Source organism: Nicotiana tabacum, chromosome 22 (genome assembly GCF_000715075.1).
Source record: "Nicotiana tabacum cultivar K326 chromosome 22, ASM71507v2, whole genome shotgun sequence".
NCBI lineage: Eukaryota > Viridiplantae > Streptophyta > Magnoliopsida > Solanales > Solanaceae > Nicotiana > Nicotiana tabacum.
In genome coordinates this window covers 44,876,355-44,901,355 of record NC_134101.1, presented here as the reverse complement: position 1 = coordinate 44,901,355, position 25,001 = coordinate 44,876,355, and the positions used below count along the sequence as shown (strand labels likewise).

General features: G+C 38.3%; 2 protein-coding genes across 2 annotated transcripts; both read left to right on the top strand.

Moving 5' to 3' along the window:
• Positions 1–4,831: 4,831 nt before the first annotated feature.
• Positions 4,832–6,727, top strand: LOC142175825 (uncharacterized). Its single transcript, XM_075242828.1, has 5 exons — positions 4,832–5,082; positions 5,863–5,986; positions 6,121–6,252; positions 6,313–6,412; positions 6,549–6,727. The coding sequence occupies exons 1-5, from the start codon at positions 4,832–4,834 to the stop codon at positions 6,725–6,727; spliced, it is 786 nt and encodes a 261-aa protein (XP_075098929.1).
• Positions 6,728–6,787: 60 nt separating this feature from the next.
• Positions 6,788–8,108, top strand: LOC107815773 (uncharacterized). Its single transcript, XM_016641402.1, has 2 exons — positions 6,788–7,138; positions 7,668–8,108. The coding sequence occupies exons 1-2, from the start codon at positions 6,788–6,790 to the stop codon at positions 8,106–8,108; spliced, it is 792 nt and encodes a 263-aa protein (XP_016496888.1).
• The last annotated feature ends 16,893 nt before the right edge of the window (positions 8,109–25,001 follow it).

Here is a 25,001-nt window from a genome sequence, read left to right as displayed (position 1 = left end):
TCTGAAAGAGACTCTGTTAGCTGCGGATCGTAATATAAAATGCAGCTCACCTATGTCCCCACAATTATTAACCATACCTCTGCGCCCACAAGGCCGCTATACATATATGTACATGCGCAATAAAATGTGCAGCAAGTGCAGTATGAGTACGAAAATAACGTGTACCCAGTAAGTATCAAACCTAATCTCGAAGTGGTAGAGACGACATAGCCGACTTTGACACTCACTATGGGTCAATAATAATAATTTAAATAAAACTAGAATATCTAAATCAGCATGATTCACAGAATTTACAATAATTTATTTAACCAGCAGAAATAATCAAATTCCTTCAAATGCAACAATTCTCAATATATATTAATTAAATTCCTTTAATTCAAATAATTTCTAATTTATCAATTAATCTCATTTACAGGAATAACAATTAATTCTTTAACAATCAGGAATAACAATTCATTAAATTCCAAGGATTCTCCAATTTATCAATTAGCTTCGCAAGCTGAATTAAACTATTAAGGTATCGTGTAATTATTATTATTATGCACGATTTATGCCGAGGTCGTTCGGCCCGATCTAGAGTGTCGTGTACACTACCGAGGGACGTGCGACAGAATTCATAGATGCATCTATCCTGCCGAGGCGTTCGGCCCGCTCCACAAGAAAGGAGGACATTTTTCTTATGTACCTTCGGGAATGAGAGTATGTTTATTATAAGATAAATTCGAGAGGATGAACAATTTCTTTTAACAATTTATTTAATCTAAACAAAAATTAAGCATATGAAAATTTTAACTTTTACTACCTTTCATAACAATTCACAATATACACATCAAATAATATTATTAATAAAGAATACAATTTACACAAGTAATTTATGCTTTGAGTCCTAAACTACCCGGACTTTAGCATTAATAGTAGCTACACACGGACTCTCGTCACCTCGTGCGTACGTAGCCCCCACAATTAGCAACAATTATTTAATTTAGTACCTATGGGGTAATTTTCCCCTCATAAGATTAGACAAGAGACTTATCTCGTCTCAAAGTCCACTTTTCGATTACCACGTCGTGTTGAATTCTCGATTCGACGACGAAAAATCCGAAACTATCCCAATATTATACAAAATAATTAATATATGCTAAATGATTCGAAATTTATCTATTAAATAAATTACCTTATCCAAAATGATAAAATTTCTAAAATTCACCCCGGGCCCACATGCTCAGATTTCGAAAATTTCCAGAGGGAATCATTACCCATAATCTCAAGAACTCAAATATATAATTTCCATCCAATTCCATAACCATTTCCGTGGTGAAAAATCAAAAATACCAATTTCTAGGTTTTTCTTCAAAACTCAAAATTTTTACAAATTTTCATGTCTAAATCCATATATAAACCATGTAGTTAACTTGCAATAGGTGGTAATTAACTTACCTCCAAGTTGCTAGGTAAATTCTCCTCTCAAGAAGCTCCCAAGATCGTCCAAGAATGAAGAAATGAGCAAAAATGCTCAAATCCCTGCTTTAAACACTCACTGGCCAGCGATCATCGCGCCCCGGCAAAATTTTTCGCACCTGCGGCTTCGCACCCGCGATGGATTTTTCGCACCTGCTGCTTCGCACCCGCGATGGATTTTTCGCACCTGCGGATTCGCACCCGCGATGGATTTTTTGCACCTGCAGCTTCGCACCCGCGATGGAGTTTTCGCACCCGCGGCTTCGCACCCGTGATGGATTTTTCACACCCGCGGCTTTGCACTTGCGATGAATTTTTCGCACCCGCGGCTTTGCACGCTCTATGGAGTTTTCGTACCCGCGATCACACCAGATATCAGCTGCCTCAACTCTTCTTCAAATTTTAATTTCAATTCGTTAACCACCCGGAATCTACCCAAGGCCCTCGGGACCTCAACCAAATATACCGACAAGTCCTACAACATCATTCGAACTTATTTGAAACCTCAAATCACATAAAACGACGCTAAAACCACGAATTATGCTCCAATTCAAGCTTAAAGAAACTTAAAATTTCCAACTTCTACATTCGATGTCGAAACCTATCAAATCAACTCCGATTGACATCAAATTTTGCACACAAGTCATAAATGATATAACAGAGCTATAAAAAATTTTAGAACTGTATTCCGACTCCGGTATCAAAATGTCAACTCCCCGGTCAAACTTCCAAACTTAAATTCTTGTTTTAGCTATTTCAAGCCTAATTTCACTATAGACTTCCAAATAAAATTCTAATTATGCTCCTAAGTCCAAAATCACTATACGAAGCTGTTGGAATCATCAAAATTCTATTCCGGGATTGTTTGCATAGAATTCGATATCCGATCACTATTTAAACTAAACCTTTTAATTGTTTCATCAAAATGTCATATCTCGGGCTAGGGACCTCGGAATTTGATTCCTGGCATACGCCCAAGTCTCAAATCACGATGCGGACCTACCGAAACTTTCAAAGTACTGATCTGAGTCCGTTTGCTTAAAATGTTGACCAAAGTCAAACTTGGCCTTTTAAAGCCAATTTAAGGAACCAAGTGTTCCGATTTCAACCCAAACACTTCCAAATCCTGAACCAACCATCCCCACAAGTCATAAATCATTAAAGCACATATGGAAAGTTTTATTTAGAAGAACGGGGTTCTAAAAGTCAAAACGACCGGTGGGTCATTACAATATCGGGTTATACCTATTTACTCTACTCACTAATAATATTTTACCCTTTGGTGGTATATCAAATTTTGTGTCTATAAATTGAGGGTAGATATTTATTATGTGATGATATGATATTATATATTTAGAATATATGCATGAGTAGGAATAACATACGGTTAATTTGTTATTCCTTTGACTATATGAAAAACTATGAGTAGTTGATATAGAATTTGATAACATGCATAAATATATGTGGATGGTTATTTTCAAGGTTGTAAGACATGAATTAGGCTTACAATAATACTTGAAGTATCTTGAGATAATGAATATAATATATGTAAAGATGAACATATATGTGTTTGATTGGAGAAATATATCAAACTGTTTAAAGTGTTATAATGGTTTAGTTGGAAAATCATTTGGAAAGGGAGTTAAAATTCTTGTGATTTTCTACACCCGTTATGGAGAATAAAATTTTCGTGATTTTCTACTCCTGCTTCGAGATCAAAATCTGCGTGATTTTTCACTCGTTTGTTAAGATTAAAGTATTCGTGACTTTCTACTCATTTGTCGGAATAAAGTCTAAGTGACTTTATACTCATTTTGGAGATTAAAATATTAGTAATTTTTTACTCTAATTTATTATTCGGTTTGAAGATTAAAAATTTCACCGTTTATTAAATTTGATTGTGTCACATATTACTCGGTTTGAAGATTAAAAAACTTCACCGTCTATCAGATCTGGTTATATCAGATATCATTCGGTTTGAAGATTAAAAATTTCACTGTTTATTAATTCCGATTGTGTCAGATTTGTTTAATGATTAAAAATTTTACCATTTATTAATTCTGGCTCTATCGTGATACAAACAATAGTTCATGTGGTTGTCTCTACAAAGTAATAGAGGCAGTGAATGTGAATCTCCTTTTGAAGAAATATGTTTAGAATATTGTATTATTCATTGTAAGCACGTAAATTTTGACCCACACAAATTTTAAAGTTAGTTTTAGTATTTTAATATTTTAAAAATAGTTACTTGAGTTATTATACAATTTTAGTTTATTTTATTTTAATTTCAAATCATAAAATTAAAAAAACACAAAAAATAGTTTCATTAATGTTTTTTTAGTCATAGTATTTTACTAGGATTTTTATTTAGTTTCCTCTACTTTTATTTTTATTATCTTGGAAAATACCAAAAATAGTTTCACAATATAATATTATTTATTTTAATTAATTAGAATTAGTTTTGTATTTTATAGTATATATTTTATGTTATTTTTAGAAGGAAGATTAAGATTCTTGGTCTGGTATTGTCTTAATTTTCAGAAACCACTATTGTTTAGTGGTTATTAGCTTGCTATAGCTACCATTTACTCAATTACTTCCTATAGCTATGCTTTAACTTGTTATAGAGTGTATTTGATGTATTTAATATAATGTATTCATGAATACAATAGGAAAAGTAGGCGGAAAAAATGGAGTTACAGCTAACGCATAGACTGTATTCATATGTATTCGCGAGCTGTATTCGAGAATACAATAACTTAAATTAGCGTAAAAAAGGTCCCTTGAGCTGTTTAAAAATTATAAGTGAATCAATTAATGCGATAGACTCCTAATATAACTCAACTAACTCAATTATAACACACAAAACTTGTATTCCAGTTTTAGAAAAGATTTGCAGTCGAAAAATGCCACAAAACAGAGCAATCTCCAGATATTGAATCCTTCCTTTTTTTTTTCTAGTTAATTTCGTAAAATTTCTGGCACGCGAATATTGTTCGAAATTCATACAAGTATATACAGAAATAGACTGCAATTCGATTTTACAGATGGCAAGTTTAACAGTGCTACTTCGTCATTCTGGCAAGTGGAATAGTGATAATAACTATGTCGATTATTTGATTGAGGGGATACTGATAAAGGAATATGCGACATACAATGATTTTGGTTGCATTAATTTCGAAGTAACTTGCCATAGATTTGAGCTCAAAGTCAAATAAAATTGAATATAAAGTGGAAGGAAATTGCACGCCAATAAAAATACACAATGACATGGGTTACAGGGTGTATGTAGAGTTGAAAAAAGAGAACAGAGAATTCGGGATATATCCTTTGTGTATAACAATAATGGACTAGTTTAATTCAAGGCGACCTAATGCGAATTGACGAAACAAATGGGGTGAGTAAATTTGATACAATTGATACACTTGCTCTTGAGTCAGTCAATTCAGGTGAACCAATTGATGTGTTCGAATTGGAAAGGGATTTGATCATTTTAAAAACTAACCAAAGAGAGATCATGGATGGACAAGTATATAAGGATAAGGCCACATTGAATGTGGTGATGGAGCATTATGCAATTGCTGAAAGGTTTCAATTCCGAATTGATAGGTCTAATGTTATCAGGTTTGGGGGTTCTAACTTACAACATTTTGAACAACAGGTTTTATAAAATTGTATTAATATGTATTCTAAATTTTTGTATAACGTATTCATGGAAATTTTTTAAAAAATACAGCCTGTATAATATATATTTGATAATATATGATTTCCTTCGTTATATTTTTCATGTATTAGTGTTGTTGTACCCGAGTTTTCTGAAACAATTATAGCAGGTACACTGTATTCATATGTATATAAGTGTATTATGTAATCATGTATACATGTGTATCAATGTATTAACATGTATATGAGTGTATTCTGTAATCATGTATACATATGTAACACTTTGTTCATATGTATTAAAAAAAAGTTATAGTGTACTCAAGAAACTATAGTGCACTCAAAAAAGAAACATTGTATTTCACTGTATGTTTCCATATAGACAATTTTGTTGCCAAATGAAAATGTCGTGCTGTAGGTAGAGAAATCAGTTATAGTTTCTGTTTATATTTCATTTCCATACATAACTGATAGTATATATATTACATAAATGTATTTGCAGCTATACATTCGAAAAGAGTGGGCTGATCTAGTGGTGAGTACCCTCCACTTCCAACCAAGAGGTTGTGAGTTTGAGTCACCCCAAGAGCAAGGTGGGGAGTTCTTGGAGGGAGGGAGGCGAGGGTCTATCAGAAACAACCTCTCAACCCTAGGATAGGGGTAAGGTCTGCATACAAACAACCCTCCCCAGACCCCACTAGTGGGATTATATTGGGTTGTTGTTGTTGTTGTTGTTATTTGCAGCTATACATTATTATGTATTTCAAAGGATTATGAATGGAGATTTAAGGCTTCTAACATTAACAAATCACAAATGTTCAAAGTGAAGGAGTTCAATGATAAGCATGCATGTCCCTTAAATGATAAGGTGTATAAGTAACGTGAAGCAAGTAGTAGCTTTATTGGTGGTATGATTAGGTCTAAATTTACTAATCATAAGAGGAAATACACCCCAAAGGATATAACTGATGATGTGAAATCAGACTTTGGTGTAGATGTTAGTTAATGTTGGCGTGGAGGGTTAAAGAAAAGGCAATGAATTTGTTTAGAGGTGAACCAGCTGATTCATACAATAAATTACCAGGGTACTTTTATACGCTGGATATGACATATCCTGGTTTGCATATTAGAATGGTAAAGTCACCAAAAAATGAGTTTTTGTATTTGTATATATCATTGTATACTTTTATAAAGGGGTTTGATCACTGTAGACCCATCGTGGTTGTGGATGGCAGCCACCTAAAATCGGCATACACAAGGACATTTGTCTCGGCTAGCACGTTGGATGGTTCAGGTGAGTCTGTTAAATATATATGTATATATATGGATTATACTAAAATTTGTTAATGCTACTGCATAATACATATTGAATGATTTTTTATATTTCAATATGTATGCAATTGTATTTACATGTCATATACTGCCACTAGCATATGGTGTTATTGATTCAGAGAACGATGTTGCTTGGTCGTGGTTCTTTGAGCAATTCAAGGAAGCATATGGTGAGAGGAAAAATATGTGCATCGTTTCAGATAGTAATGAGAGCATCATCAAATCTGTATCGAGAGTGTATCATACGGTACATCTTGCTTATATATGGCATCTATGAAACAATGTATATAAAAAATTTAAAAATAGTCATTCAAAGTTGAGCGAGATATACTTCTCGATGGCAAAAGCATATACTCGGGATGAATTTGATAGTCTAATAAAAAAGGTGGAGAAGGTAGATATTGGGGTAAAAGAATACTTGGAATTAGCTGGGTACGAAAAGTGGGCTAGGTTGTATGCACCTGTTAACCGGGGATGGACCATGACGTCAAATATTGCTGAATCAATCAATGCCGCACTTGTATTAGCAAGAGAATTGCCAATATACGACTTCCTAGAAGAAGTTAGGAAGATGTTTGGACGTTGGAATTGCAGCAATCGGAAAGAAACTTCACACACCTACACAACGCTTGGGAAAAAATACCAGGAGATGCTTACTTTGAATGAGGCAATGTCTACACGTATGACTGTAATTTTTTTTTTTTTTTTTTTTTGCTTTCAGTCCTTGCATCATGTATTGAGAACTGGTGTAACATGTATTTTTTTCTTATACAATTTCTACTATTAACATACTGCATGCACATTGTATTATAGCACTTGTGCATGTATTCTGTTTTATGAAACAAAGTAAAATTGGTTATTATATGTATACATTAATTGTTTATACATTTGCACTTCATTGTTTGTATTCAATAGTTTTGTTTCAAATTAGATGCACTTTATAGCAGATAAACTGTATTTTAATGTATATTACTGTATTCCTTATTTAAATGTGTTCATCTTCAATAGTCTGTCATTCTTAATATAGTATGTATTCGCTATATTCCATACATTTTATTGTATTTCATTGTATGTCATTGTATTTCATACATACATATCATATATTAATACATGTAGTTAAACTGTTTTTAGTGAATACACGTATTCTATAATTAATACGTATATTCTTTGAGATATTTATTATGTAAATAATACTTATATTTTTCTGTTTAATGTAGGTTGTACCATCGATTGAACACTTGCATATGGTGAACGATGAAGGAAGGCATTACACCGTTTGCTTCCTAGAGAAAAAATACAGTTGTAGAAGGTTCCAAGTTGACGAATTACCATGCCCACATGCTTGGATTTTCTTGAAAAGCAAGTTTCTAATGCCGGAAGATTATTGCTCGGAGTATTACAAATCAAAAACTGTTGTAATGACATACGAGGTGCCGGTGTATCCACTGCCCGACAGAAGTGAATGGAATATACCCGCACATATATTAGAGGAAGTTGTCTTACCACCCAAATGGAAAAGACCTCCTGGAAGGCCAAAGAAGAAGCGCGATAAGCCGTTTAGTGAATTATTTCAGAAGAAAAATCAACATTCGTGTAGTATATGTGGACATGGAGGACATAATAAGCGTACTTGTAGAAATGCTCCACGTAGGAATTAGTTCATGTTCTGTATTCAAATACTGCAATTACAATATGTCACTTATTTTCTAAAGTTTTATATTACATTTTGATATATTGGTGTATCAAATTTATTAATTTCAAATCACAAAAAAATTTGTTTAGTGATATCTTTACAAATTGATTTATATACAGAAATGAGGTAGAGCAGGTCATCAATAGTGCAATACATAACTATACATACTGCATATATATCTATATGAACAGTATAAATAATATTAATTGAAAAAAGATATGAATCCATTCTACATTCAGCAGAATGTATTCAGTGTTGTCCAGTATGTATTCTTATGTATTCAGAATACATTGAATTCAACGAGCAGCAGAAAAAACAGTCACAAAAACAGTTAATATAGAATGTAACTATATTTCTTTTAATATATAATACGTCTGAATACACAATGTTAAATTATTTAGTGTCTTTAATTTATTAAATTTATAGAATTACATTGTATATAGCCAAATACAGTGAATAGATTGAAAAAGTATAAGACAATAAATACAGTGAAAACATTAAAATACATGGAATACAGAGAAATACATTGAATACAATGAAAATATAGTGAATAAATTGAAAACATAGAAAACAATAACTACAGTGAATACACTGCATAAAATGAATACATGACTTGTATTACAAATTTACAAGTGAACATATATGGGAATTTCATAAATGATATTAATTAAAAATATATCTGAATACATAAGAATACACACTGGACAACACTGATTACATTCTGCTGAATACATAACTTAGAGGTTGGATAATTCAGTGAAACACATTGAAGCTTTAGTTAAATTGAATAAAATGAAGACAACATAACTTAGAGGTTGTTGTGTATTCCTTCAGCAACATCTTATAGACAACAAAGTTATATATTCTAAAAACAAAATAGTTTGACTAAAACCATCATGTATTCTTTAATAAGCTTCAAAAACTATCTTCACAGAAGACTATTCTTCACATAAAACCGTAATGATCTGACCGGTCGTTTTGAACATTTGCACTTCGCTCGATTGTTTGAGGGCATGAGTAGCTCCGTATGATGTACTTTGAGTTGTGTGAATCGTCGGTTTTGGTTTGCAGGTATTTCGGAACCGAATTGGAAGAAAGAATTTTATTGTTGAAGCTTTAAATTGGGAGAGTTGACCAAATTTGACTTTTTAGCATTTGACCTCGGATTGGAATTCTAATGGTTCCGTTAGTTTTGTTAGGTGAATTTGGACTTAAGAGCGCGTCCGGAATGTATTTTGGAGGTCCGGAGTGGAATTAGGTTTTAATTGGCGAAAGTTGGAAATTTGGCGATTTCGGCCGGCAGTGAAAAATTTGATATTGGGGTCGGAATAGAATTCCGGATATTGGAGTAGGTTCGTAGTGTCATTTTTTATGTGTGTGCAAAATTTGAGGTCATTCGAACGTGGTTTGGTTGGTTTCGGCATCGGTTGTCGAATTTGGAAGTTTTAGAAGTTCTTAGGCTTGAATCCGAGGGTAATTTGGTATTTTGATATTGTTTTGAGTGATTCGAAGGTTCGACTAAGTTTGTATGCTGATATATAACTTGTTGGTATTTTTTGTTGAGGTTCCGAGGGCCTCGGGGTGATTCCGGGTGGTTAACGGATTTGTCGAAGTTGGAAAATACAGCTGAAGCTGCTGCTACTGTTATTTCCGCACCTGAGGAAAGAGGAGTCGCATGTGCGGGGTCACTGGTGCGCATGGGGGTTGTGCAGATGCGGAAATGGAAGGCCAAGGCTGGGAACGCAGGTGCGAGGCCTTGAGCGCAGGTGCAGAGAGGAGAATTTTGGGCTGGCTTCGCATATGCGAAGAGTAACGCGCAGGTGCGCAAGCGCAGGCGCACACTTTGGGCCGCTGATACAGAATATGGGCTCTTTAGTGAGTTCCGCACCTGCGATAGAAATTTCCGCAGGTGCGGCATTGCAGAAGCGGAAAAAGAGGCCGCAAGTGCGATTGTGCTGGGCAGAAAAGCCCCAGCTCGTGGTTTTGTCTTCATTTTCAATTTTTAGATTTGAGAAACTCGAGAGGGAGGCAATTTTTCGAAGGTTTTCAAGGAGCAACGTTGGGGTAAGTGATTCTAACCCATAATGGTATAAATTTCATGAATCTATGGCTTTGTTCATCATTAATTAGTAGGATTTTGGAGCGAAAATGAGGGGTTAAGGCTTGGAATTTTGGAAAAAATTAATTTAAGGATTTGAGGGACCAAACGATGTCGGATTTTAATAAATTTTGTATGTATGGACTCGTGAGTGAATGTGATTTCTAGTTTTGTAAATTTTGTCAGATTTCGAGACATGGGCCTGGGGGCCGGGTTGAGCCAATTTCGGGTTTTGGGATAATTTGATAGTTTTTCTTGTGGAATTCATTCCATTAGCATATATTGATGATATTGTACTGATTGTGAATAGATTCAGAGCATTTGGAGGCCGCGTCAAAAAGCAAGAGCATTTCGGGGTAGAGATTTGACCGGTTTGAGGTAAGTAACGATTGTAAATCTAGTCATGAGGGTATGAAACCCCGGATTTCGTATCATTCTACTATTTTGAGGTGACGCACATGCTAGGTGACGGGCGTGTGGACATGCACCGCTGGGGATTGTGACTTGGTCCATATCGTAGCAACTGTAAAGCTGCATATTTTGTTGAAACTATATGATACTTACACGTTTTAGAAAGAGTTTCTGTAAATTAGGCTGAATGCCATGTTTGGGCCTTGTGACAGTGTTGTTTGGACCCTTAGGGGCCTTTTCTTACTATCCTCTCACTGTTTTCGATTGAAAATCTATACTCAGTCATAGTTATACTTGTTTACTGCATAACTCAGTTTTATTACTCGATTTTGATGCACATAAATATTGTTTTGGGATGAGCACCATGTTTTTACTGTAATGCCCGAGTGGCTTGAGAGGTTTATGACTGAGTGAGGCCGATGGCCTGATTTGTGAGGATATTTATGGGATCGGGCTGCACGCCGCAGCATGTTTGATATAGGCCGAGGGCCTGAGCGATTTATGCCATGATTTGGCTTGATATAGCGCTTGGGTTGAAGGAGCCCCTCCAGAGTCGGTACACACCCTATAACGACTCGGCCGGTCATTTCGAGAGTTATAGCCCCGTTTATCCCATTTCTATTTCCTTTGTGCTCTTAAGCTATATTATGATATACCGGGTTAGTTTTTTTGGGCCCGGGGTGGTTTCGGAGTGGAATGAGACACTTAGTCTCTTATTTAGAACCTTAAGTCGGAACAGTCAACCGGATATTGACCTAAATGTAAACGATCTCGGATTTGAATTCTGATGGTTCCGTTAGCTCTGTTAGGTGATTTTTGACTTAGAAGTGCATCCAAAATGTGATGGTCTGTGGTAGAATTAGGCTTGAATTGGCGAAATTGGAAATTTGGCAATTTCGGTCGGCAGTGGAAAATTTGATATCGAGGTCGGAATGAAATTCGGGAAGTTGGAGTAGGTTCGTAGTGTTAATTGTGATGTGTGTGCAAAATTTGAGGTCATTCGGACGTGGTTTGGTTAGTTTCGGTATCGGTTGTATAATTTGGAAATTTAGAAGTTCTTAGGCTTGAATCCGAGGGTGATTTGATGAGTTGTTATTGTTTTGAGTGATTCGAAGGTTCGACTAAGTTGGTATGTTGATATATGACTTGATGGTATTTTTGGTTGAGGCCCCGAGGGCCTCGGGGTGATTCCGGGTGGTTAACGGATTTGTCAAAGTTGGAATTTGCAGCTGGAGCTGCTACTTCTGCTATTTCCGCACCTGCGGAAGGAAGAGTCGCAGGTGCGAGGCCGCTGGTGCGCGTGGGGAGTGCGCAGGTGCGAGTTGGAGGTCGCATCTGTGAGCCCGCAAGTGCGAAACCTGGGGCGCAGATGCGGAAAGGGGAATGTTGGGCAGACTTCGCAGAAGCGGAGGAAACACGCAGGTGCGCCTTCGCAGGTGTGACGGGTTTGCCGCAGAAGCGGAGTTTGGATGCGTAAGTGAGTTGCACAGGTGCGGCTCCTTGGACCGCAGGTGCGGTCGCGCGGGTGTGAGTAAATGGCCGCAGGTGCGAAAAACCTGGGCAGAAACCATAAATAGAACCCTTCGCGAATTTGGTTCATTTCCACCATTTTCAAGTCGGTTTGTGGAGCTTTTGGAGTGATATTTGAAGGGTGATTCAAGGGCTATCAGTGAGGTAAGTTGCTTGAGCCCTAATACTTGTATATATGGTGATTTTCTGTTATTTAGTCATTGTAATTAGTGAAAATGAGGGGTTAGGGCTTGGGATTTTTGGAGAAGTAATTTAAGGATTTGAAGGACCAAATGATGTCGGATGTTGGTGAATTTGGTATGGTTAGACTCGTGAGTGCATCAGCTTTCTAGTTTTGTGAATTTTGTCGGATTTCGAGAAGTGGGCCCGGAGGCCGAGTTTGAGCCAATTTCGGGTTTTGGTCTAATTTTGTAGCTTTTCTTGTGGAATTCATTCCATTAGCGTATATTGATGGTATTGTACTGATTGTGAATAGATTTGGAGCATTTGGAGGCCGAATCCAGAGGCAAGAGCATTGCGGGGTAAAGATTTGACCGGTTCGAGGTAAGTAACGATTGTAAATCTAGTCCTGAGGGTACGAAACCCCGGATTTTGTATCATTCTACTATTTTTAGTGATGCACATGCTAGGTGACGGGCATGTGGGCGTGCACTGTTTGGGATTGTGACTTGGTCCGTCCCGTAGCAACTGTAAAGTTGCATACTTTGTTGAAACTATATGATACTTATATGTTTTAGAAAGAGTTTTTGTAAATTGGGCTGAATGCCATGTTTGGACCCTTAGGGGCTTTTTCTTACTATCCTCTCATTGTTTTCGATTGAAAATCCATACTCAGTCATGTTTATACTTGTTTACCGTATAACTCAGTTTTATGACTCTATTTTGATGCATATAAATGTTTTGGGCCGAATGCCCTGTTTTACTGAAATGCTCGAGTGGCTTGAGAGGTTTATGACTGAGTGAGGCCGAGGGCCTGATTTGTGAGGATATTTATGGGATCGAGCTGCACGCTGCAGCATGTTTGATATCGGCTGAGGGCCTGATTGTGAGGATGAGTATGGATCGGGGCTGCCCGTCTGTAACATACTTTATTATTATAGCACGTGAGTTGTCCCTGCAGCACGTGAGTTGTCAGTGCAGATTATAGCGCTTGGGCTAAAGGAGCCCCTCTGGAGTCTGTACACACCCCCAGTAAGCGCAGGTACCTACTGAGTGCGAGTGCTGAGTGACTGGGAGGCATGAGTGATTGTGAGGTATGCCCGAGTGGTAAGAGTAATTGTGAGGTATGTCCGAGTGGCACGAGTGACTGTGAGGTTTGCCAGAGGGGCTGTTTATGATTTCATCATTTTTGCTCACCTTTGCATTTTTCCTCTATTTGAAAACTGTTGAAAAATATCTTTAAATGATTTTTACTGGAACTGGGTTTAAACGAGATGTTTTGATTCAAATCCTGATTTTAAAAGCATGTGGTATTTTACTGAGATTTCCTGATATGAACGTTATATGCTTTATTGCTCGTCACTACTGCTCAGTCTTTATTTATTGTTGTTACTTACTGAGTTGGCGTACTCACGTTACTCCCTGCACCTTGTGTGCAGATCCAGGTGTAGCTGGACATGGTAGCAGTTGTTGATTATTCTAATTGTAGATTTTCCCGGGGATAGCAAGGTAGCTGCATGGCGATTGCAGCCCTGCTCTCCTCCCTCTTATCTTCCTCTAGTTGTATTTAGCTATTTTCCAGGCTGAGTTAGCCTTGATATTGGTAAACAGATTATAGTAGATGCTCATGACTAGTGACACCCCGATGTCGGGCTTTTCCTTCCGCACTTTTATTTTAATTGGAACTCCTTTACGAAGGTGTTTCTGTTAAATAACTTTGAAATTATCTTTGAAATGAAAACATCAGTTTGTTTTAGAAATGAGTCGGCTTGCCTAGTTCCACGATAGGCACCATCATGATAGGGGTTAGTTTGGGTCATGACAGATTGATATCAGAGCCTAGGTTACATAGGTCTTACGAGTCATGAACGGGTTTAGTAGAGTCTTGCGGATCGGTACGAAGACGTCTGTACTTATCTTCGAGAGGCTGCAGAACCCTTAGGAAAATTTCACTTTCTTGTATTCTATCGTGCGAAATTGATTCAGCTTGAAACATAACTCTTTGAATTCCTTCCATGCATTCGTATGCGCACATGAGCGCTCGATATCAGTTGTGCATCGCCGGCTTGTGATTCTATAAACGAGGTTCGAGATGTGTATTATATGTTTTGGTGATGGGCTAGTCTGGAGGACTTGAGGCCAGGTTTAAACCGTAGTTTTGGCTCGGTAGCTTCAGTTGTAACCTGTACATTTGGACTCATATGTCCGGTAATGCCCTTACGAGTGGAATTTATGGCTCGATGAGCGGTGGAATGGCTTTGTGATAAGTATGATATAACTGTGGGATGTGTTAAGACGATTTGGATGTGACGAGAAGTGTTTCCTTGAAATGTAAAGGAAGACCATTGGGTGCTTGATTTTCATTTTGATGTGACGTACGGTCTCGAGTGTGAATGTTTTGAAGGATCTTTCACGTTGTTAAATTTTGGGGCAAATTAAATTCTCATGTCTTGTCAATGAGTTTGGATTCAAGAAGAGTAAGTGATTGTGTAGTAATTGTGGTTGCGAATGGGTATTTTTGATGTTGATGGCTCGAGAAAGATGATCTTCGAAGAGACTTAGAGTCGGTAACATTTTATTGGTTCAGGTGCGACATAGATACATTTCTATTTGATGCAGCGGTTGGGTAGCAAAGTATGAGGGAAGACATGATGGGAAGTGTTTCGCGGTGGTTGAAGTACTAGCAGGTCAAGTAGGAGAAGTAGAGGTTGAGAAGTTTCTTAAAGGAGATAATTTAACCGAAGTAAGAGTGGCAGATTAGCATATGAATTTACTAGTAGGGTAGTCGTGCGCCTTGAGAAAGTGTAGAATGGTTTGAAATCGTGTTAGTATGTGAATCGGCCTGCATACTCTATTTGGAGTGATGGTTAGTGTACAAAGGAAAATTGAATATGGCAGAAAGGAGTGTGTTTGAAATGAATAAAAGCGTAAAGATTCGATTATCGTGTCAGGTGCAATATGACTTGAGTTCGGAAGATATTGTTGACGTACAGTTGATGTCAATAGGGAAAGTGCAGACTTATACAAATGGTGGGCGAGCATGAACTTAGGAGAATTTACGGATTTAGTGGTCGTTGCACTCAGTGCAGTGTCATTGGAAGATGTCAGTAAGGAATTCCACATGTGGGTTATCTCCTGTGTGCAACTAGCGGTGGCGTGATGTTGATGAAGCTTTTGCAAGGAATATTACTTGCTACCCGGTAGGAAGTCGCGTGTGTGATTTTGGCTGGAGATTCAGAATGTTCATGAAAGGCTTAATAAAAGACTTCGAGAAGTCTGGAAGGTTAACGGTGTGAGACCTTGGTAATTGAGAAGGAGAAATCCTTACGGGTTCTAATTTTATATAATAACAACTTAAGGCTAAGTGGGGGAGTCTGCTATCGACTAGTTGATTGCATGGTTATGGGTCATATTTGTTTTGGTTCGGGGTATACTGGTGAATCAGTTATGACTTGCAGAGGTCGAGATCGAGGATGACTCGGGTAAAGGAATTTCTGGACAGAAGTTGTATTACACTCTATGGTTATAGGAGGACCATAAAATAATTGAGTGGTTATTCACAGAGAATGTAGTGTACATGGAGAGGGAATTTGCTCGGTTGCGTAGGAGTGTGGGTTACTCTTTATTCCCTTGGGTGTTGGTGTGCTAATGGGGCACAGGTCGTTTCGGTCCGTTTGGTCGGTTAATTCGAGAATGGTTACAATGGATTCAAGATTTATAAATATGGCTAGAAAACTGGGAGTTGCATTGAACGGTGTTGAGACTCGTGGCATCTTATATCATTGTGAATTATGCATTTCAGTATCAAGAAGATGAAGAAAACAGTTTTAAGTTCACATAAAGTCTCTTCGGAGTAAGCAATTTTGGTTGTGGAACCTTTGGAATACATAAAGGGAATTCGGCGGCTTATAAGCCTTAGGGCGGCGTGATTCTATGCTAGAGTTCGTGGGGTAAGTTTTAGTTAAGGATAGTAGTGTTCTAACAAGGAAAAAGTAGCAATTTGAAGGCAATTTAGAAAGAACTTGGAGAAATAGGACAGCTTGGTAGTAGGTTGGGTTAGCACAGTAACGGGTATGATCGGTTCTTTGGGTACTTATGATGTGGCTAGTATCTATAGGTATTTCGTGGCAATGCTCTCGAATTTGGCAACCTGTGTGGCTTGGTGGAGTTAGAGGAATTCAGTTCAGATAGCTTGGTTATGTGCGAATAGATTTCAAAGTGTTTAGGATGAGTTCTACTATGGTTTGAACCGGATATTTTCTACCGATATACGAAACGTGTTGTGTGTTATGATTTCCTCCTAGAAAGAAGCAAGAAAGAGGTTTATGACTAATAAGGTATGTAATTTGCTAGTGACTCAAAGTTGATAATGGAATTCTTATGCTTGTCACACGATGGCATAATAGATGTGGTGTGTTGTGCGGGAATAAGATTTACATGTACACGGTCACAGTTCAGTTTTGAAGGGAAGGACATAAATTCTTAGGTAGCATGAACGGTTTTCGATGACTAGGTAAATGATATTACTATCTGGTATAGCTTGATGAGAGTGTACATTTCAGAAGGGGCAGTGTGTTTTGATTTATGGGTACTTCGCTGGTATTGCGACACTCTCCTAGTTGATCGACTGTTGATATTCAAATTTTTGCGAGGTGGAACTGAAGAATTTTAAGTATTTCTCGTGGTATGATTGTGTATGAGAGAGGTGTTAGGCATTCGGGCGGTGGAGGTGGAATCAAATATGGTGATTCATGTGTTCTATGGAATTGGAGATTGGGAGTTCTCAGAAGCAGATTATTTCACGGTTGTGGACTGTGAAGTTATGGCCGGAGCTAGCCAGATGATAGAAGGTATTATGATTCCGTCATTGTGAACTTTCGGAGGTTGTTTATCTACTGGTGGCTGACCATAGTTGATTTGGGGGCCCATTGGTAGGCCCAATTAGGATGTGTATTCTACACCGAGCCGGATTGATTGGCTCCATACTGCTATTGTTGAAGGATGTGCCCTTCGGTTGCTGTGAAGCTTATTCATGTTCTAAAATGATCTGTGAGTTACTCTTCTATGCTACGAGGAGTTGTGATTCGTGGTTATATGCATATATGGTACGGTTCTATTGTGGCCTTATAGCAGAATTTGAGCGAGAATAGTATTGGATATTGCTTGGTTGATGACGTATTGGTTATGTTCTTTCAAGTTTTATATGGCATGGTGTCGTTTGCTTTTTCGTGTTTATGGTAATGCACTTTGGGTACTTGATGTCGAATTGTGCATGGTTGTTGATTTTAGCAGGGTGGCTTGAGGTGTTTCATATGGACCAGTATTTGGATAAGGTCGCGTATTGCAGTAGAGTTATGTGGAAATATGATCCCTCATGTAAGATTCGTGTGTTATGGTTCTGCTGTGTGTGATGGGTTCTTAGCATTGCGTCGGGGTGGTACTCGTCGAGCTTGCGCAACGGTTCTCCTGTTTGGGTCATTGTTACGATTGGGTACATTTGGAATGTTGCTATATGGTGCACGGATTGCACGGGTTGTGGCTTTAGATTGTATTGATGTGTCATGTCATTAGAGTAGTCGTGTTGGATGAGACGAGGTCATTGGGCCTAGAATGGATGCTATCAGATTTGATTGTGGCATAATTGGGAGGATAATATCAGAAGTCGGCTTTGAAATTGGCTATAGTTCTTGGAGAAGGAACGAGAGCTCCATGACCTGTTGGTCTAATGAATGGTTATGAATTCGGTATGTTTCTTTCATCATCGGCAGTGTACAAAGGTTTTAGAACAAGGTTTTGTCTGATATGATGTTTATTACCAACACTGGGTTGATTTGACTTGATACTGTGATTTGAAATCATTGCTTCGAGCATTCGAGCTATGCGGTATTTGAATTTGAGTATTTGAGTTATGGGTACGGCTTTTGGTACAGCTTGTTCAGACTTATACGGTATGTAGATGCGAACTTCTGATCTTATAAGAAATTTCGGATGTCGGAAATTTGATTCGAAGGCTTGTGGGCTAGGTTGAATTGAGGAATTTCAGTTATGCTGTGCTATCGGACCTGTATGGGATAGGGTGACGTGGGATCACCCCCGGGTATGTGCATGGGAAAGTTACACAACTATTTCTTGGCTTTTGGAACAACTTTCGGCATGTTCGAGGACAAATGTATATTTAAGTGGGGGAGGATATAATGACCCGGCCGGTCATTTCGGGAGTTATAGCCCCGTTTCCCCCATTTCTGTTTCCTTTATGCTCTTAAGCTATATTATGATATACCGGGTTAGTTGTTTCAGGCCCGGAGTGGTTTCGGAGTGGAATGAGACACTTAGTCTCTTATTTAGAACCTTAAGTTGAAAAAGTCAACCTGATGTTGACCTATGTGTAAACGATCTCGAATTTGAATTCTGATGGTTCTATTAGCTCTGTTAGGTGATTTTTGACTTAGGAGTGCGTCCGGAATGTGATTTGGAGGTCCGTGGTAGAAATAGGCTTGAATTGGCGAAATTGGAAATTTGGCAATTTCGGTCGGTAGTGGAAAATTTGATATCGGGGTCGGAATGGAATTCCGGAAGTTGAAGTAGGTTTGTAGTGTCAATTGTGACGTGTGTGCAAAATTTGAGGTCATTCGGACGTGGTTTGGTTGGTTTCGGCATCGGTTGCCGAATTTGGAAATTTATAAGTTCTTAGGCTAGAATCCGAGGGTAATTTGATGATTTGATGTTGATTTGAGTGATTCGAAGGTTCGACTAAGTTGGTATGTTGATATATGACTTGTTGGTATTTTTGGTTGAGGTTCCGAGGGCCTCGGGTTGATTCCGGGTGGTTAACGGATTTGTCGAAGTTGGAATTTGCAGCTGGAGCTACTGCTTCTGCTATTTCCGCACCTGCAGAAGGAAGAGTCGTAGGTGCGAGGCTGCTGGTGCACGTGGGGAGTGCGCAGGTGCGGGCAACGCTGGGCTATGCTGGTTGCGCAGGTGCGAGTTGGAGGTCGCATCTGCGAGCCCGCAGGTGCGAAACCTGGGGCGCAGATGCAGAAAGGGGAATGCTGGGCAGACTTCGCAGAAGCGGAGGAAACGCGCAGGTGCGCCTTTGCAGGTGCGATGGGTTTGCTGCAGATGCGGAGTTTGGGCGCAAAAGTGAGTTGTTCAGGTGCGGCTCCTTGGACCACAGGTGCGGTCGCGCGGGTGCGAGTAAATGGCCGCAGGTGCCAAAAACCTGAGCAGAAACCATAAATAGAACCCTTCACGAATTTGGTTCATTTCCACCATTTTCAAGTCGGTTTGTGGAGCTTTTGGAGTGATATTTGAAGGGTGATTCAAGGGCTATCAGTGAGGTAAGTTGCTTGAGCCCTAATACTTGTATATATGGTGATTTTCCGTTTTTTAGTCATTGTAATTAGTGAAAATGAGGGGTTAGGGCTTGGGATTTTTGGAGAAGTAATTTAAGGATTTGAAGGACCAAACGATGTCGGATGTTGATGAATTTGGTATGGTTAGACTCGTGAGTGAATCAGCTTTCTAGTTTTGTGAATTTTGTCGAATTTCGAGACGTGGGCCCGGGGGCCGAGTTTGAGCCAATTTCGGGTTTTGGTCTAATTTTGTAGCTTTTCTTGTGGAATTCATTCCATTAGCGTATATTGATGGTATTTTACTGATTGTGAATAGATTTGGAGCATTTGGAGGCCGAGTCCAGAGGCAAGAGCATTGCGGGGTAGAGATTTGACCGGTTCGAGGTAAGTAACGATTGTAAATCTAGTCCTGAGGGTACGAAACCCCGGATTTTGTGTCATTCTACTATTTTTAGTGACGCACATGCTAGTTGACAGGCGTGTGGGTGTGCACTGTTGGGGATTGTGACTTAGTCCGTCCCGTAGCAACTGTAAAGTTGCATACTTTGTTGAAACTATATGATATTTATATGTTTTAGAAAGAGTTTTTGTAAATTGGGCTGAATGCCTTGTTTGGGCCTTGCGCCAGTGCTGTTTGGACCCTTAGGGGCTTTTTCTTACTATCCTCTCATTGTTTTCGATTGAAAATCCATACTCAGTCATGTTTATACTTTTTTATCACATAACTCAATTTTATGACTCTATTTTGATGCATATAAATGTTTTGGGCCGAATGCTCTATTTTACTGAAATGCCCGAGTGGCTTGAGAAATTTATGACTGAGTGAGGCTGAGGGCTTGATTTGTGAGGATATTTATGGGATCGGGCTGCACGCCGCAACATGTTTGATATTGGCCGATGGCCTGATTGTGAGGATGAGTGTGGATCGGGGCTGCCCGCCTGCAACATACTTTATTATTATAGCACATGAGTTGTCCCTGCAGCACGTGAGTTGTCAGTGCAGATTATAGCGCTTGGGCTGAAGGAGCCCCTCCGAAGTCTGTACACACCCCCAGTGAGCGCAGGTACCTACTGAGTGCGAGTGCCGAGTGCTGATTGACTGGGAGGCATGAGTGATTGTGAGGTATGCCCGAGTGGCAAGAGTGATTGTGAGGTATGTCCGAGTGGCAAGAGTGACTGCGAGGTTTGCCAGAGGGGCTGTTTATGATTTCATCATTTTTGCTCACCTTTGCATTTTTCCTCTGTTTGAAAACTGTTGAAAAATATCTTTAAATGATTTTTACTGGAATTGGGTTTAAACGAGATGTTTTGATTCAAATCCTGTTTTTAAAAGCATGTGGTATTTTACTGAGATTTACTGATAAGAACGTTATATGCTTTATTGCTCGTCACTACTGCTCTGTCTTTATTTATTGTTGTTACTTACTGAGTTGGCGTACTCACGTTACTCCCTGTGTAGATCCAGGTGTAGCTGGACACGTTAGCAGTTGTTGATTATTCTGATTGCAGATTTTCCCGGGGATAGCAAGGTAGCTGCCTGGCGATCGCAGACTTGCTCTTCTCTCTCTTATCTTCCTCTAGTTGTATTTGGCTATTTTCCAGGCTGAGTTAGCCTTGATATTGTTAGACAGATTGTAGTAGATGCTCATGACTAGTGACACCCCGATGTCGGGCGTTTTCTTCTGCACTTTTATTTTGATTGGAACTCATTTACGAAGGTTTTTATGTTAATTAACATTGAAATTATCTTTGAAATGAAAACATCAGTTTGTTTTAGAAATGAGTCGGCTTGCCTAGTTCCACGATAGGCGCCATCAAGACAGGGGTTAGTTGTTCCAGCATAGAATAGTACCAAAGGAGGGCACCATATTTTTGACAGAGTAAATTGGCATCAAATGTTGTTTGTGGAACCAAACCATAAGTGCTCAGATACTCTGCGTATGCCGCGACATGCAACCCACAATCCCTGAAAATGTAGATAGACACAATTAAATATAATTCATATTATTAGTTTTATAAATAATACAAGTAAGAGGATAGAATACATACATGCTCCCAGCATTTTGTTGAGGCAGATTCGAAATGAAAACAACATCAAATGGATCAGTTTGTGCCTTGTCATTATATGCTGAGTCACGAGACCAATCTATGCCTTGCTTATTTCTGTAAAAACCACTGATCGATAGATACAGAGGAACAATCTTAGCAAGCTTATCTATCTCAGAACCCACATAGGCATCATGACTGTGATGACCCAAAATATCATCTTTAAATTTAATAAGTAATTTTGTGTTCTAAGACCTCGAAAAGCATCATTTATCATTCCTCTACTTGCGTGCGCAGTCCGTACAATTGTTCCGAAAAGTTTTCATGTGAAAAATGGATTAAAATGTGAAATAGAGCAACAAAAATCAACTAAGTTGACTTTGATCAACATTTTTAGCAAATGAACCCGGATCAGTGTTTTGACAGTTCATGTAGCTCCGTGTCGTGATTTGGGACTTGGGCGTATGCCTGGAATTTAATTTGGAGGTCCCTAACTCAAGTTATGACAATTTAACAGAACTAGCAATTTAAAGGCTAAAGATTCCAAGTTTGACCACGGGGTTGACTTTTTGATATCGGAGTCGTAATCTGATTCTGGAAATTTGAACAGCTCCGTTATGTCATTTATGTTTTGTGTCCCAAATTTAAAGTCATTCCGGATTCATTTAATATGTTTTGGCATGAGGTTTCCAAATTGAAAAGTTTAAAACGCAAAGTCTGAATCGAGGTGTGAATTGCAATTTCGATATTATTTGATGTGATTTGAGACCCCGAGTAAGTCCGTATTATGTTACGGGACTTGTTGGGATATTTGGATAAGGTCCCGAGGTGCTTGGGTGAGTTTCTGACGAAATTCGGATTGTTTAGAGCATGTTGAAAGCAGCAGGTTCTTGGTAGAACTTGGTGTAATCGCACCTGTGCAATGGTGATCGCAGGTGAGCAACCACATCTGCGAGAAGCTGGTCGCTTCTGTGACCTAGGCACTGGCCAGTTGCATCGCTTCTGCGGAGAAATGGGGCGCAAATGCGTGACCGCTTCTGCGAAGGCTGCATCGCTTCTGCAGTCGTTTGGTCGCTTCTGCGACGTCGCAGGTGCGATAGAAATGTCCACAGATGCGAAACCTCGCTTGTCAGCCCTACTTCGCAATGCGAGATTTTTCTCGCAAATGCGTGACCGCAGGTGCGAAAATATAGCCCGCAGATGCGAAAATGCTGGGCAGAATACATAAATCGGGTCTTAGCCCTTTTTACTCATTTTTGAGTTTCAAGTCTCGAATTTGGGCGATTTAAAGGGGGATTTTCACGACTTTGAATTGGGTAAGTATTCTTTAACCAAAACTGATTATATTTCACAAATCCATGTCTATATTCATCATTTATTTTGGATTTAGATGGAAGAAATTGGACTTTTTATAAAATCTTCCAAAAACGAAAAGTTAAGATTTGAAGGTCCATTTGATATCAGAATTGGACAATTTTTGTATGGTTGAACTCGTATCGGAACGGGTGTTCGGATTTTTCGAGTTTTTCCGGTATTTGAGACGTGGGTCCCACTACCAAATATTTTAATGAATTTCAGATTTTTATCCAAAAAATTTATAAATTCATATGGAATTAATTCCTATGATTCGTATTGAGTATATCGAATTGTTTGTGAATAGATTTGAAGCTTTTGGAGACAAATTTAAAAGGAAAAATTGTAGTTGAATAATTGATTGGAATTTGCAAAGCAAGGTAAGTGTCGTGGTTAACCTTGACTTGAGGGAATAGAACCCTTAAATTATTTGTTATGTGAAATGCATGTGAACGACGTATATGCGAGGTGGCGAGTGTCTATACATCGTCAAATTAATTGTTCGCCTGCTTACTTGAAAAATCATAAATTGTTTTAAATTATGAATTAATTATTATAATAATTGTTTCTCTCCTATTCTTTGTCAAATATTAATTCTTGAATTCCTGCATTAATTGTTACATGCTATTTGAATTTTGTGCCTTAATTGTTATTTGACATTTAGCATATTAAATATTAAACTGCCTATTTTCTTCCTGATTTCCATAATAATTTGCTATTTGTCATTGTTTGTTTCATAATTAAATCATAATTATTGTATGCTTGTTGTCTTATAATTTTATATTAATTGTTGCATTTATTGGGAAAATTTCTTCTATAAGAATTGGTAAATGGATATATTGGAGTATCGAGTTGCACACCGCAACAGACTTATTAAAAAGTCCATATTGGAGGATCGGGTTGCACGTCGCAACAAACTTATATAAAAGTCAATATTGGGGAATCGGATTGCATGCCGCAACAGACTTATATAAAAGTCAATATTGGGGGATCGGATTGCACGCCGCAACAGACTTATATAAAAGTCAATATTTGAGGGATTGGATTGCACGCCGCAACAGACTTATATAAAAGTCAATATTGGTAAATCGGATTGTACGTCGCAACAGACTTATTTAAAAGTCTATATATATACTTGATTGAAATAAATATAAGACAGAATTGAATGTGAATATATTGTGAGAGCGGGTTGCACGCTGCAACAGAAGTAAATATGAATATATTGTGAGAGCGGGTTGCACGCTGCAACAGAATTGGTTGAAATGATAACGGATTATGACTGCTGAGTTGGCTTTAATTATTATAAATGAGTTACCTGTTTTATTTCTATTATTTGTTATTTTCATTAATATTGCGTACATGTTAATGTAAGTGAACCGCCTTAGCCTCGTCACTACTTCGTCGAGGTTAGGCTCAACACTTACTAGTACATAGGGTCGGTTGTACTGATACTACACTCTGCACTTCTTGTGTAGATTTTGGAGTTGGTCCCAGCGGCGTACCATAGACTTGCTCGGATTTCTGCTACCAGAGGAGACTTGAGGTATAACTGCATGGTGTCCGCAGTTCTGAAGTCCCCGTCTATTTTACTTTAGCTATGTGTTTATTTCCAGACAACTTTATTTTATTCAAACCTTTATTTATATTTTTTCTAGAAGCTCGTGCACTTGTGACCCCAATTCTGGGATGGTATTTAGACACCGTTGTTTTTATGGGTTATTTCACAATATTTCAACTTTGCTTCCGCTTTTGTTTCCTTGATAATTAATAGTTTAAAACAATTTTTTAAAAATTGGTTAATATTATTCTAACGTTGGCTTGCCTAGTAAGTGAAATATTAGGCGCCATCACGGTCCGAAGGTGGGAATTTCGGGTCGTGATAGTTGGTATCAGAGCACTAGGTTACATA

Coding starts and splice junctions, on each gene's coding strand:
- LOC107815773 (XM_016641402.1), top strand. CDS start 6,788: ATGGCAAAAGCATATACTCGGGATGAATTTGATAGTCTAATAAAAAAG. Junction 7,139..7,667: donor CAATGTCTACACGTATGACT/GTAATTTTTTTT, acceptor TGTTTAATGTAG/GTTGTACCATCGATTGAACA.
- LOC142175825 (XM_075242828.1), top strand. CDS start 4,832: ATGCGAATTGACGAAACAAATGGGGTGAGTAAATTTGATACAATTGAT. Junction 5,083..5,862: donor GATAGGTCTAATGTTATCAG/GTTTGGGGGTTC, acceptor TGTTATTTGCAG/CTATACATTATTATGTATTT. Junction 6,413..6,548: donor TAGCACGTTGGATGGTTCAG/GTGAGTCTGTTA, acceptor TACTGCCACTAG/CATATGGTGTTATTGATTCA.